This window comes from Numenius arquata, chromosome 2 (assembly GCF_964106895.1).
Source record: "Numenius arquata chromosome 2, bNumArq3.hap1.1, whole genome shotgun sequence".
Taxonomy (NCBI): Eukaryota; Metazoa; Chordata; class Aves; order Charadriiformes; family Scolopacidae; genus Numenius; species Numenius arquata.
The window spans coordinates 27,608,057-27,621,232 of NC_133577.1; the positions used below are offsets into that span (position 1 = coordinate 27,608,057).

General features: G+C 42.1%; 2 protein-coding genes across 2 annotated transcripts in view; one reads left to right on the forward strand and one right to left on the reverse strand.

Annotated features, from left to right (window-relative positions):
- Positions 1-3,738, forward strand: part of SDCCAG8 (SHH signaling and ciliogenesis regulator SDCCAG8) — a 117,784-nt gene extending 114,046 nt beyond the window's left edge. The window contains exon 19 of the mRNA XM_074166010.1: positions 3,392-3,738. The gene's annotated coding sequence lies outside the window, so the exon portion shown is untranslated. The remainder of the gene's footprint in view (positions 1-3,391) is intronic.
- Positions 3,739-10,139: 6,401 nt separating this feature from the next.
- The window catches only part of AKT3 (AKT serine/threonine kinase 3), a 67,498-nt gene continuing 64,461 nt past the window's right edge, over positions 10,140-13,176 (reverse strand). Inside the window, exons 11-12 of the mRNA XM_074167979.1 lie at positions 12,701-12,803; positions 10,140-10,225 (exon numbers count right to left, since the gene is read on the reverse strand). Coding sequence (XP_074024080.1) covers positions 10,140-10,225; positions 12,701-12,803 — 189 coding nt within the window. The remainder of the gene's footprint in view (positions 10,226-12,700; positions 12,804-13,176) is intronic.

Here is a 13,176-nt window from a genome sequence, read left to right on the forward strand (position 1 = left end):
TAAATTATGGGATTTACATCTCTTATTTTGAAAGTTTTTGAAATATTCACGTTTTGAGTTTCTATCTTTGAAAAGTCTCTCTTACATTGCAACTTGCTCCAAGAGATATTTAGCTCCTGTCCTGTGTAGTTACCAAATACGAATGTGCACAGTATAGCAAACATCTAAACTGAGATTACTGGAGACCTCAGCACTGCCCGTCCAGTATCAGTATGTTTCTGAAAGCTGGGATGCTCCTCACTCACAGGATCTGCTTTGGTGTCCATTGGATTGACAGAAATAAGTGCTTGTCCCGGGTGATAATCCCCTGTCAGACCCCGGCTGCCGGTAGGACTTGCTGGCCAGCTGAGCCTGCGGGAGCGCAGACCGATGGGATTCCAACCTTGGGGATTATCTCCAGCCAGGGCTGTTGTCCCATGCCGCTGCTCCTGCCTTCCCCCTGAAGATCTCCTGCAACCAGCCCCTCCTCGGCAGCGAGTCAGCGCTCGCCCTCTGCTCTCCCCATGCCGGAGCCACTAAAACTATCGCCTTCCTCATTGCAGTTGTCCTGTTTTTCACAGTGAGCATAGCTGTGGACAGACCGCCTTCTAAATAGAAGTTAGAACATACTCACCTGTGACTATCCCCATCCTCATCCCTCTTGTTGCTCAGTGGGAGGTGCTGTCAGAATTAGAGCTGTTCCCGAGTGGTGGTTTTCTGTGTTTTCTCACGTCAGCATGAATTTTCAGGGAGGTCCCAGCAGCAAATCCAGTGCTTGATGTGGTCCCAGGTGCCCCATTTGCCTTCCCCCCTCCCCCCCCCCCATTATTTTAGAGAAGGGGAGCTTTATGTTCAGAAAACAAGTAGCTTGTCCATCTCTGATGTCAGAAGTGATTCAGGCTGATTCTTATGTGGCCCTCAACTGTTCTTCAGGAGACCTGAAGACTGCGTAGATACTGGGGAGAGAACTTTTTTTTTTAGTAAATTAAAGGCACAAAAACAGTGCCTCTGCCAGGTGTTTGTAACAGGCAGTGACATTTCACAGACAGGGGTTGGTTGTTGGTTTTTTGTTGTGGGTTTGTTTTTTTCTTTAAGCAAGTGAAAGGAAAGGTGTCTTCTTGTAGTTTAGTCAGAGGTGATGAGAGTTAAATTATGACAGGAAGGGATAGAGAGAGACCTCTGTGTGATGTCTGACTGCCCTGTTATGACACTTCAGGTGTTGCATCACTCAGTATTTAGCTCTTCAGAGTTTGTTAATCAGCAGCTGTAGGAGGCCTGTACCTCCTGTGCAGTGTCTGGCCAGCGGGCAAAGCTGGGGAGCAGCTCAGGAGCTAAGCCTGGTCCTCCTGAGAGCTCAACCTTGGGTTTTGCAGCTGGGCAAACAAGGATTGAGGCACCTAAGGCACCTGAGTGGTTTCTAACCAAACAAGAAGCTAGTGGCTCCTCTTCCCTCCATTACAAGTATAGTTAACAGCAATTAAACCACTCAGATGTCCGTGGTTCTGATCCTGCTTCCAACCTCTACACCTAAGAATACCCAACCGCCAAGTTAAAAGAGATGCCGCTGAGGGGAGGAGGAGGGAGTGTTGGGAGGAACCTGGGCAACTTGTGCTGCGGAGGTCTGCTCACTGAATACCAAAGTACTGGTGGGAGGAGCAAAAACTTTAAGCCTGGAAAGGCCCCTGCCCCTGACTACCCAGTGACCAGCTCAGTTGCCAATTACCTGGCCATCAGGAGAGACAGATTTGTGCCCATTTAGTTTGAGAACTGCAATGTTTTAGCAGCCAGGCTGTTGTATAGTGGGGTACACTGAGATGCTGCCAGTATTTGCGCTTTATTTTAAAAGCGGTTGAGGCCTAGGATGTAGTCAGGGGGAGAAATGCCTACTTTGGCAAGCAAGCTGAGATTCAGCATCTCACCAAGCATTAGCACTGGGGAACCGGTGACGAAAGACCTGTAGGCACCCCCCGAGACTTTGGGGTGGAAGTATTGGGACCCAACGAGTTTACATACCTACAGGCAGGGCTAATGAGACGCTTTTTGTGACTTGTAGTGACAGGAAGAGGAAAATGACAGCTTTTGAGTTAGAGGCGTAACTGACAGTGTGACATTTGCAGGGTAGGAATGTTTTGAAGTTCGGTGGTACGAAACGCTACTGTCTGGAAAGGGGGTGCTTAAAAACAGGAGAGTCTCTACCTTGGGGTACAGCTGGGCATGCTCACTTTAGCAGTCACAGAGAGCAGTTAGTGAACATCCCGGGCTACCAGCTGGGCCGCCAAGGGCAGCTGCATGGCAGAGGAAGAGGCTGGCTGAGGATATTGTAAGCCACCCACAACAGCAACAATTGCCAGGGGACTTCCTCAGGAATTGAGTGCCTAGGGGTTTTTTGCCTTTTTAATCTTCTGCCTGTTCTCCAATGCTGGCCAGAATGCAGGGGGGACTGCAGCATGGAGTAGGTGTCCCCTGGCTGTCACTAGCCAGTCACTGACACAGAATTCAAGCCCCAAGGCTTTCTGTGGCTGTAGTTCATTTTTCCTTGCACTGGTTGCAGACACAACTGTAGCAGTTGGTGTATGTATTCTAGCAGAGAAAAGTATCATGTTATTGTTCTTAATTGATTCTTTAATGAACTGCAGCTTCGTAAGTTCTCCTTTTTTAACTCAGCTCTAATTGGCTTACCACCTAAGGGGGGGGGAAAAAGCAGAACCCTTTAGTCCTCTAATGCAAAACCAGCAAAAGTAAAAAGTTTATTTTTATTTCTCAGGTCATTTACATCTCTTAAATTAAAATTGTAGAACTCCAGTGGCTCAATTCTAGGTAGCTCCCCCAGCTCCAGTCGAGTTTGATGTCTCGCTCTTAATTCAGTCCTGCAGCGCTACTGAGGAAGCACAAGCAATAGCGATGCAAGAGCTACGAAACTGCGACTTAGCCTTCCCACCAGAGGTTTCCGAACGGCACCCTGGCAGCGGCATCCTGTTTTGCTGCAGCTGCCCACCCGGACACACGCCGTACAATTCACAGTAAACACGCTCTGGCACAAACCTGCCACCTCCTTCCTGGAAAGGAGAAGGGGCAGGATCTTAGACGTGCCCCAAAACAAGAGCTCAGTTATTTACTGCTAAACACAAACGATGGCTAAAGCTCATGGAGATCCTGTTTTTCAGAAATCAAATAGCTCTTGTTCTTGCTGCCTGTGAGACTTCGGATCTTGGAAGGAGGCGAGGACAGCAGGCCCGCAGGAAGCACAGGCTCTGAAACGGCACTTGTTTACATCGCATTACCACAGTCTTAACCATTTGTCTATTTCTTTTCTAAGAACTCGCCCGCAGGCTGAAGCGCCACAAATGAGAAACACAAGCAAGGTGACAGACACTGCTTACTTACACACCCGTCCCTCTCTTTTACCTTTCAGGTCTGCTCTGCACCCGGCAGAAACTTGGGCTCCTCTGAGGCTCACCTAAAGACACCTCTGCAGAGAGCAGGCACACTTGCTGGCTAATTGCAACTGGTTTCTATTTGTTTATAACTACAGAGGCATAAATATTTTGAAGCGTTCCCAGCCTACCAAACTTCCTAGGAAAACAGCTGAGACTTTTCTGAAAAGACTAGGCTTGCAAGCCGGTTTTAACAGCTATGACATAGTGTGGACTTAATTCATAATTTGTACAATTTTTTATAAAATGTTTTTATCTATTTTTATAATTGAACATAGATGTCTTATTTACAGCCTGAAACATCAATAAACTTCACTGGATTCTTATGTTCCTCGTTCGGTCCTTCTGAAAGCGTGTGCATGGGGAGGAGGGAGAAGGGGGCTGTTTGTAAGTCCCGCAGGAAGCAGACTGCGCTCCTCCTCATAAACTCATTACCGCAATCTACCTGAGAACTTGATTTTTACAGGGTATTTGTCACTTCTTATACAAAAGTGAGAGTCCCAACAACTACTTATCCATCCAGAAAACATAAGAATAATTGAGAAACATTCCATATGATGTGGAAGAATTTCCATGGGGCGGGTTTGAAGGTTTCCCTTCAAAACGTTCACTGGATAAAGCCTTTAAGAGAAAGGAACCCTTCGTTAGTACAGCTCAGCCTTGAAGCGAGGTGCCCGGCTCTCGGCACCGAACCGGTGATGTGAGACTTTCCCACCAGCGAATCTTTAGCAGGCTCAGGGATGGGCACCACCTGAACTTGGCTGCAACTTACTGAACTCAAACCATTTGGAGGATACGTTCGGAGGGCTGTCTTCTGGTTAACTGCACCCTTGTGTTTTTAAAAGTTACTTTCCAAATACCAGATCGTTTCAGAAAGAATTTATCTGAATCTTTTGCTAACCAGTGTAGGATAAGCTAAGTAGATAAGAAAAAAGTTTCTTCAGTGTGGTTGTAGAATTGCACTAGTAAAGGGGGAAAAAAGCGCAAAGAACAGTTCTGCATTAATAAAGCTACCTCAGCCAGAACGAAGACATAAAATGTAACAAAAATAGGAGTAACGACACATGCAAGAAGTTACCATTTGCTGTGGGACACAATCTTTCCTTCCCTTGTAGTTTAGGAGTTATTGGTGGTACAGCCCGGACATCAAAGTGGTTTTTTCCTCCCCGTTTCAATTTCCTGCCATATTAAACTGCCAAACGCATCTGATCTCCTCCCTCAACTGCTTCACCAATATGACAATAAACATGCTTCAAATGGCCTCAGGTCTTTAGGGACAAGAAAGCCCGAGGAAGAAAAGTCCTCTCGAGTTGAACTTTGGGTTTTCCACGGTAATGAGGCTGACAATTTTTTGAAGTGTCACTACTTTATAGGTGGTTACACGGGTAAGAATGTACGTTTATCAGTGTAGGAATATGCAAACTTTTTTTTTTTTTAAATTTAATTTTTATTACTCTACAGGATAAATCTGTGTTTAAATAGGAGACAGTGCCTATAGGCTACGTGCACAAAGGAACTCGGGCACCTAGTCCCAACACTCAGGCTTCACTGAGATCCCGGAGCTGCCATGCCTCTACCTGAGGCACAGCTGGACCCTCAACCTTTCTGGACCTGCCTCACCTCCCTGCTGGTGGCTTCTGGTGGCTGTCCGCAGAGCACCCCTGCCGGCCACCCGCCTGCACCTATGTGTTTGATTTCAACAAAGGATCCTGGGCTGTGAGGATATGCAGCTGGAAGGAGATTTTCATACTCGTCCTCGTCCCAGGCTTAGGCTCAATTAATTATGTTGCTGGGAGCCTAGAAGGAAGCAATTTCCCTGCAGCAGCTACTCTGTAGCAATTAATTAGTCATTAGCCACAGCCAACACCAGGTCTACCTGTGTCATGTTTCTCCTGCCCCCACTTCTACTTAGGCCTAAAATGCTTAGTTTTACAAAGTTTACAAGCGTCAGACCAGGCGATCAAATCCAGGAAAACCCATGTCCGCAGCCAGGGTGTGACCCCGTGAGAGGGGCTGCAGCCTGACCCGACTGTCCTGCCGCTGCCACACCTGAGCCCCGGCCACTCACCTCCTAATATCACTGACCTCACGGCTGGCTGGCTCCTTGTCTCACACTCTTTCCTATCACAAGGTGGGGGAGGAAAAAAAAAATAGGTTAAAAAAAAAAAAAAAAGAAAAAGAAGAAGAAAAAACCTGAGACCCAGATGAAGCACCTCTATTCCAGGGCAGCCTTCGCGTCTGAGACCTGAGCTAAAGCCCAGCTGAGCGACTGCTGTAGGGACCTCAGCCCTCCTGACCGGCCTACGGGCTTCAAAGAGTCCCACTTCAGGGTGGCCTGCAAATCCCACCTTCCCAGTTTTCTCTCTTCTTACCCTAACACATTCCCTAGCTATGGGATGCGAGGCTCTGAATTTCATTAGATGACTAATCACTTAAATCGCGGGTGTTCTGACAGGAACGTAACCCTGTGTATCGTTAGCGCAAAAGGGTAACCCAGATTTACTTTTACAAGTGACACACACCTCGTAGGGTTAACGTGAACCACCTGGATGGAAACAGCCTCGGTCCAAAGCACAGATACATCTTGCTTAGTCATAAAAACTTTTTTTTTTTTTTTTACAATATTGTAACTTAATAATTTACAAGCTGAAACTGATCACCCAGTATTTGAAATACGTCACAGAGTTACAGTTATCACTAGGACTTCACAGCAAATAAAACTTGTAACTAAACATGCACAGATCATTATATATATACAGTGATAAAAAAATAACGATGTACATTTTCTTGTAAGAAGAAATTAAGTAAATTCTTTGTGCATTTCAGGATTGAAGCATCTAACCTATATAAAATTACTTTAAAATATGAAGTAAATATTTAACCCAAAACTTGAGAAATCTTTTGTAATCTGCAATATAGCCTTCTCATTTCAGTTTTACTTTCTCTGACGCAGAACTTCAGAATTTTATCCTCTAAGATATTTAATAGTAATGTGCAGATATAAAAAAATACGTCCTTTGTGGCAAGCTTGAACATATATATATGTATTTACAAACCTCCAGAACAAATTAGCATTAAAAAACACAGAAGTAGCAGATTGACATAGTGCTTTATTTAAGCTGTCTGTACGAAGGAAAATAATGTGCATCCCTATCATATACGTGTAAAAATACTAAGGATGTACAGTGTACAAAAACAGTTTCTTGTAGTTATTTCACATCCTTGTGGGTCATATACTTAAGGAAATAAACAGTTTAAGTATGACCAACAGTAATACGGTTTCTTGGGTTCATAGTCGTGTCTGCTTAATATCCTTAACCATATGACTAGATCTTGCATGGATCTAATGAAAGAACTAGCAAGGTCAAGAAATGTCACAAACTCTAAAGCTACAGGGAGGTAATTCAATTACCAATTTAGAGGTTTTTATTTAAATAAATACTTTACATTTCATGCTTGCCTGTAATGCACTACCAGGAGCAAGATAAGGAAATTCTACTGTAGACAGTACAAACAGTAGCAGCAAAGTGTGTACATTGAGGTGTAATATATAGACCCTGCAGTTAGTAAGGAAAGACCTTACTTTTGTACTCTAGGAGAAGCACATGGCCCCTGCAAGAACAGTCAGCTTTAAGAAGCTGCAAGTAAAGATGGAAAAAAAACCAAACCTTTAAAACAATACTGGAATAAATGTTCTTGAAGCAACAGGAATGTACTGGAAGATGGATTAGTGTGGAAAGCGAAGCTGTGTGCAAAACTGCCAAAATCCAAACAGAAATGACCTATTTCCTCCGAGATGGCTGCAGTACAAGAGGGCATACTCTACATCATGGAAGTCAGTACAAGCTGGAGTCAAAGTCTGAAATGCTCGAAAGGCTTGCCAAGGTAACCAGCCACCACCTCCTGTCTGAATCCAGCCACAACTGTGAACAGCAAAAGAAGAGCTTCAAAAGTTTCTCTGGGCACCCCTTGCCCATTTGTCTCTCATCCGTTTCTAACACTGCTAAGAGAGAGAATCCCCCAACCCCGGGCAGCACGAAGCAGCCACCGACTCTCTCTCTGTAGCATAAACTTGATCAATGACGTTTTGGAAGGCAGACAATACAAAGCACAGCGAAGTCTTAAAAGGTTTTCAAATAATTCACTGACAGATATTTACTGCGAACTGCATTCTAACTAGCTACGCGATGGTGAGCTAACCACAGGGTTTCTTCTGCGCGCGAGGAAGGGCTGGCCAGAGGCACGGCGCCAGTTGGTCATGAGCTAGAGGTGCCCTGTGTCAAGAAACTTATTGCTATTACAAGCTGAAAACATTTGGGAAAAAGAACACAGGCGTATAACGCGGATTTTGAATCACCATAGTTTTAGTCTGTAAGTACGAGGCCTTTGCAGAGAACTGAGTAATGCCCGTCTATTAAACACTCGGTTATTTCACTCACTCACTCACTGCGTCAGTGTAGACACCTCTAAACTACCGGTGCAGAACAGACCTGCAACGCTTTTGCTGTGCTCCTCTCTCTCCGTAGAGGGATAATCTCTACACGTGTTTAGTGTTACAAGGTGACAGAATGAGATCCTATGTAGTTAGAATATACATCATGATATATTTCTGACTGATTATCCACACTAAAGATAAAACACGAAACATGAAAAATTGTCTAAATTAGTCTGCGTCTTTAGCTGCCTTGCTAAAATGCCCATCTACCCCTTGACTGTCCCAGCACATGCACTGCCAGCAGTGGCCTTCATGCTCGGGCACTCAACTTGCCACATCAAGAGGCTAAGGCATCTGCGTAGGAACATCTCGCCTTTCAGACTCATCTACTCATTCACACAACGCAACCAGGAATACTCTGCGATATCACAGTCTTCGTGGGAGCTAACAAGATCCGAACGCAGAGATACTTCGAATGATAATCCCATGGAGTCAGAGTTTTCCGACATCGTTAGCAAGGGCACACGCACGCTACCACTGCATTGCGTGATGTCCCGACTCCTAGCACCAAAGGGTTTATTATTAAGATTATCATTGCTGAAGATCAAAGCTAAAGTTTATGCACACATTCTGTTAGATACAGATCTTCGGAAATGGAAAGACGTTCTCCTCTCAGTTTCTTGTGATGTTTTGAATTCAGTCAATCAGGTACCACGGTTACACGTAACATGCTGGGTTTCGGGATTCTTTTGGTTGAGGGCAAACCTTGCTTGAGAACGGCTGATCCCAGAAATTTACTATTTTAATTATTAAAATAAAGTGCTTTTCTTGTAATCACTGTGGTCTCGTTGTTCAAATGCAATTCCTTCATATAGAACAGAAATTTTCTATTGTGCTGTCAGGCTCTTACATTACGTTCATCCTCAGTGGAGCACAAGATGTAGCTTTTTTTGTCTGCTTGTTTTTAACCCTTTGGCACATGAAGTTGGAATTCCTCACCTCCATTGCCAAACAATTAAAAGACAGTATTTCATTCACAAAAATCTGATTCTAAGCAGTATGTACAATTTCAGAGCCTTGTTAAAATTTCCACATGGGAGAAAAGTGCATTATTCCCTTCAGCTTGTACAGTCCTTCCATATATTACAAAATTAACTGCTATAAGCCTGTTCTAAGATGTAGCAGCATTTGCAAACATGACACATACAATCCTTATCTCTAAAAATAAATACTACCGCAGTATAACCAAAAAAAAAAAAAACCCAAAAAATTACCAACCAAAAAAACAAACCCCCAAAGAATATTCAGAGTTAAACACCTGGAGAAAAAGCTACTTCACAAACTCAAAATAAAACGGGTAAGGCAAACACCTGTTTACCTTGGGTGCACACATTTTGGTGAAAAGCAATACCATTATGCCTGTCTACATTCTTCAGCCATCAGAGGTGATGTATATCATGAAAGAAAAAGAAAAGCATGAGAAAGATGTTATCTGGTGCAAATTATAAGACCCCTTAAAAAACTTCAACTGCTGCTTTTATGCCTTCATTTCTTGCATGTATAATGTTCGATTCTCCATGATTGCACATGAACCTGGAAGTTCTAAGTGGCAGGCTGGGTGACCCCAGCCCTTCTGCTTCTTCTGTAGTATCCAACAGTAATTAAAAAATAATATATATATATTTATATATATCAACAGTTTAAGTCCTTCTCTCAAACGTTTCCCAAACAAATTCCAGCCAGGTGTTAATGACAGAGACCTGCTTCAAGTAATGATATGCCTAACAAAAACCTTGCATATGTACATCACCACCCCTGTGTTTCCTTGTTCTAACCAGCACAAACAGATGCAAGAAGATGTTATAGACTGGTCTTTTTAGACTAATTACAATTTTGATTCATCTTCTGGAAGAAGATAAGCTGGACCAACACGGTTTTTTGTTTAGCCTCCACTGTGAGGAAAAATAGATGACTGCTTGCGCACAAAGTGTGCAATGCTGAAGTCGAGTCATCTACCTCCAAAGAAACTGTTCGTAACTTCTTGACGTTGCTATTATACTGAGACTGTGGACAGCAGCAGCAACAGCAGGAGAGCGTAGTAGAGAAAATCTCGTATTTCATGCAAAACCAAAATGGATTTTAGGTAGGTTTGGGAAAGAAACTTGTTCAATTTGGAATGGTCTCTGAAAGTGCCCCCGCTATCTTAAATAGCATCTAGTACTGGTGGTGATGTTCAGGAATCATTTTCAGTGATAAACCTAAGATGACAGTGAAGCAGCAGAACAAAAAAGTTATTCTCGTCCACTTGCAGAGTAGGAAAACTGGGGGAAATGCGGCCGCCTCTCATTGTCCATGCAGTCCATACCATCCTCGTCATCTATATTAAGGGAGAAGTTCAAAATGTCATTATATTTGCAACAAAATTTTATTATTCACCTGATATGCAGTACATCTTTTGGGATTCAATGCTGAAGTTAAAGGCTCAAGTAGAAGTAAGACTTTATTCATATAAACTTATGCTCATACATAGAATTTATTTCCGGGTGCGTTGGTTGGTTTGTTTATTATGACTATCACCTGAGAACTCCAATCATTACAACCCCTTCTAGGCTAATCAAAACATGCCAGCACATCTAGCTCCTGGTAGCACAGAAGCTGATGGAGGTAGCCAGTTTTCATTGTTTCTTAAGATGAGTTCAGGAAATTATAATCTTACTGGAGATATCTGTAAATATTCCTCCATTTGAAAGGGAGTTAAAAGGAAAAACAGCTACAAAATGAACAATTCATGCAGGTTCTATGTGTTTCAATTCTTACATACTATTTTTTAGTAAACTATTTATTTTTACAGTATTTACTGGGATCAGAGGAAACATGGACTAAGCCAAATTCATAAATATTTTTATTTACATAATTCCTGCAGTGCCAATGGAAACCAGGCACCAGATGTTGCCTAACTCTGAGAATTTGAATCTACATTCTCGCACGGGTTTTTAAACACTGCTTATCCTTATTGACTCCTATTGAAACTGTTATTCTAATGATGTATTTATATGCAACCCTTCAGAATTATGCATCTTTCATATCTTCATATATTCTATGTATAAAAACTAGAGTTAAAGCAGGTTTGTTATCATTAGCTTGCTTGACTTCAACAGCACCTCTCAGTTCTGTATCTTCAAATGCAATCTCCCTTTTACACTGTCAATTTAAATTAATGAACACAGCTTGTCTGTTTTGCTACCAGTTTGATTACTGTAGATAAAAGATATAGTTTCGATACTCACTTAGCGTGATTTGTAAAACCTTGATATCTAAATAACTGGCCTAAATATTATGAAAATTATTTCTGTAACTATAAAAGATCTTTAGTTCAGCAAACTTTCTGATACACAGTTACCAACCCTCCATCCCTAACCACATTTTAACCCCTTTTTGCATAATCACATCAGACAGGCGATACCATATTATAGATAATACAATTACTTAATAGATTTTAAAGAAAAATAATTAAAAATCATCACCCTCCATTTTTTCATTTTTATCATTGGAGTGGGGTTGCAGCCCATCCTAAGTTTTATGCTTCAGCAGCCAGACCATAGCCAGAGGCCAAGATGGGTACTTTAGGCAGGCAGGTCGTTTCCCTGCATTGCTACCGATCACCTGCTCTGAATTCTATAAATTCAAAGCTGAAGTCTTGGTTGCATCCACATATTTTGTATTGCTCAGCCTTTGATGGGTAAATAGCCATTGTCACTGCATATCTGGAGTTTAAAGAGATCAGGACTTTATGATATTGAACTAGACTCCAAGTTAATCCAAATTTTAGCAAAATTTTTTCAATTTGCAAATATGAACAAACTCTTATCAAGATAGATGGGAGAAGAAAGGGTTACTTTTTCACAGCAGGAAGACTTAAATCCCTTAAATGACTGTGTTCAAGCACTACAAATGCAAAATCCAGAAAATACTCCAGATCTGTAAACTAACATAAAGCCACAGCTACATCTGGGAATGCCAAAACACCAAATAATGAGCGAGCTCTATCAAAGGGTTATCAACCTTAACTATAGCCGTTACGGTCCACCTTTGTGATCCTCCTTCCCTATCCCCCAATTTCAAAAAAAAAAAAACCACACCAAAACACAGACAACCTCAATTAGAAAGGAAATTCATTCCAGAATTCAGCAGCGAGATTTTAACTGCGCCGGCTTGGTAAGTAGCTCTGTTAAGCCCTAGCTTGGCCAAACAGATCATGATTCTTGTGTGTGTAGCAGATGATGACAAAAATACAAACTGCAGTGAAACTACATTCACTCCAACAAAGAAACCCTGCAAGCCCAGCGCAGCAGTTACATCCGTAATAATAATTTCTTTAAGAGCTCCGCTGAAGCACAGGGCTTGATAGGAAATTTCATTTTCAAGTAATTTATATCTACACAAGAGACATCCACTTGTCTCTGGCAGCTATTTTTTAAATTTCTTTTGGTCTTCGAAGTATTTTAAAATACGCCTAACTCACTAAATCAAGACAACACCCTGAAGTCACTAGCAGTGTCCACATGCTTAAAGCTCAATCCATACTCCAAGTACTTTGCTGAACTGGGACCTTAACTCCCAACAAGTGAAAATTTGAAGCTGCTGTTTTCACTTATTTAAAAAAAACAAAACAAACCAACCACACAACCCAGAGTGATCTAATATTCTAAGCTTTGTAATTACTCCTTCTTTAAAAGAACACTGTAATTGACAGTTACTCTTACACACTTTTGTATGAAGACTTTTACTATTAGCAGTGAGAACAGCTTTTCCATCCTTTTTAAGTTATGCTTATGCATAATTTCTGACTTACATTTTTCAGGCGGCGTTATTGTAATAGTCTGAGCTGTAAATTCTTCATCAAAATACCTGGTGTCTGTCTCGGATGTCACTTGAGGTTTAAAAGGAGGTACAAGCTGAAAGGGACCAAGAAACAAAATGAAATTACTATACCTGAAACCAGCAAAACTACTACCAGGTAAACAGTAAGTTCTTTTTCCCTATACCCCAGATAAAACCTCTGTGGTCTGTAGGTCTCTGGAGAGGCAGCTGAGCCTCTAACTTGCAGTAAGAGACAGAAGTCATTAGAGTCAATCCTAAAAATACTAGTTCAGAATCTAGCTAATAAGCCAATACAGATAAACTCTAAGTATCAGTCTCACATGACTTGCAGATAAATTGAGCTACATAAAGATAATTACCTAGAAACTCTTCAGACCATTCTAATTACCCACAGAGATGTCAGGCAAGGGCACCCCTAGGTACTTCACCACAACTGGGTGGTATAAA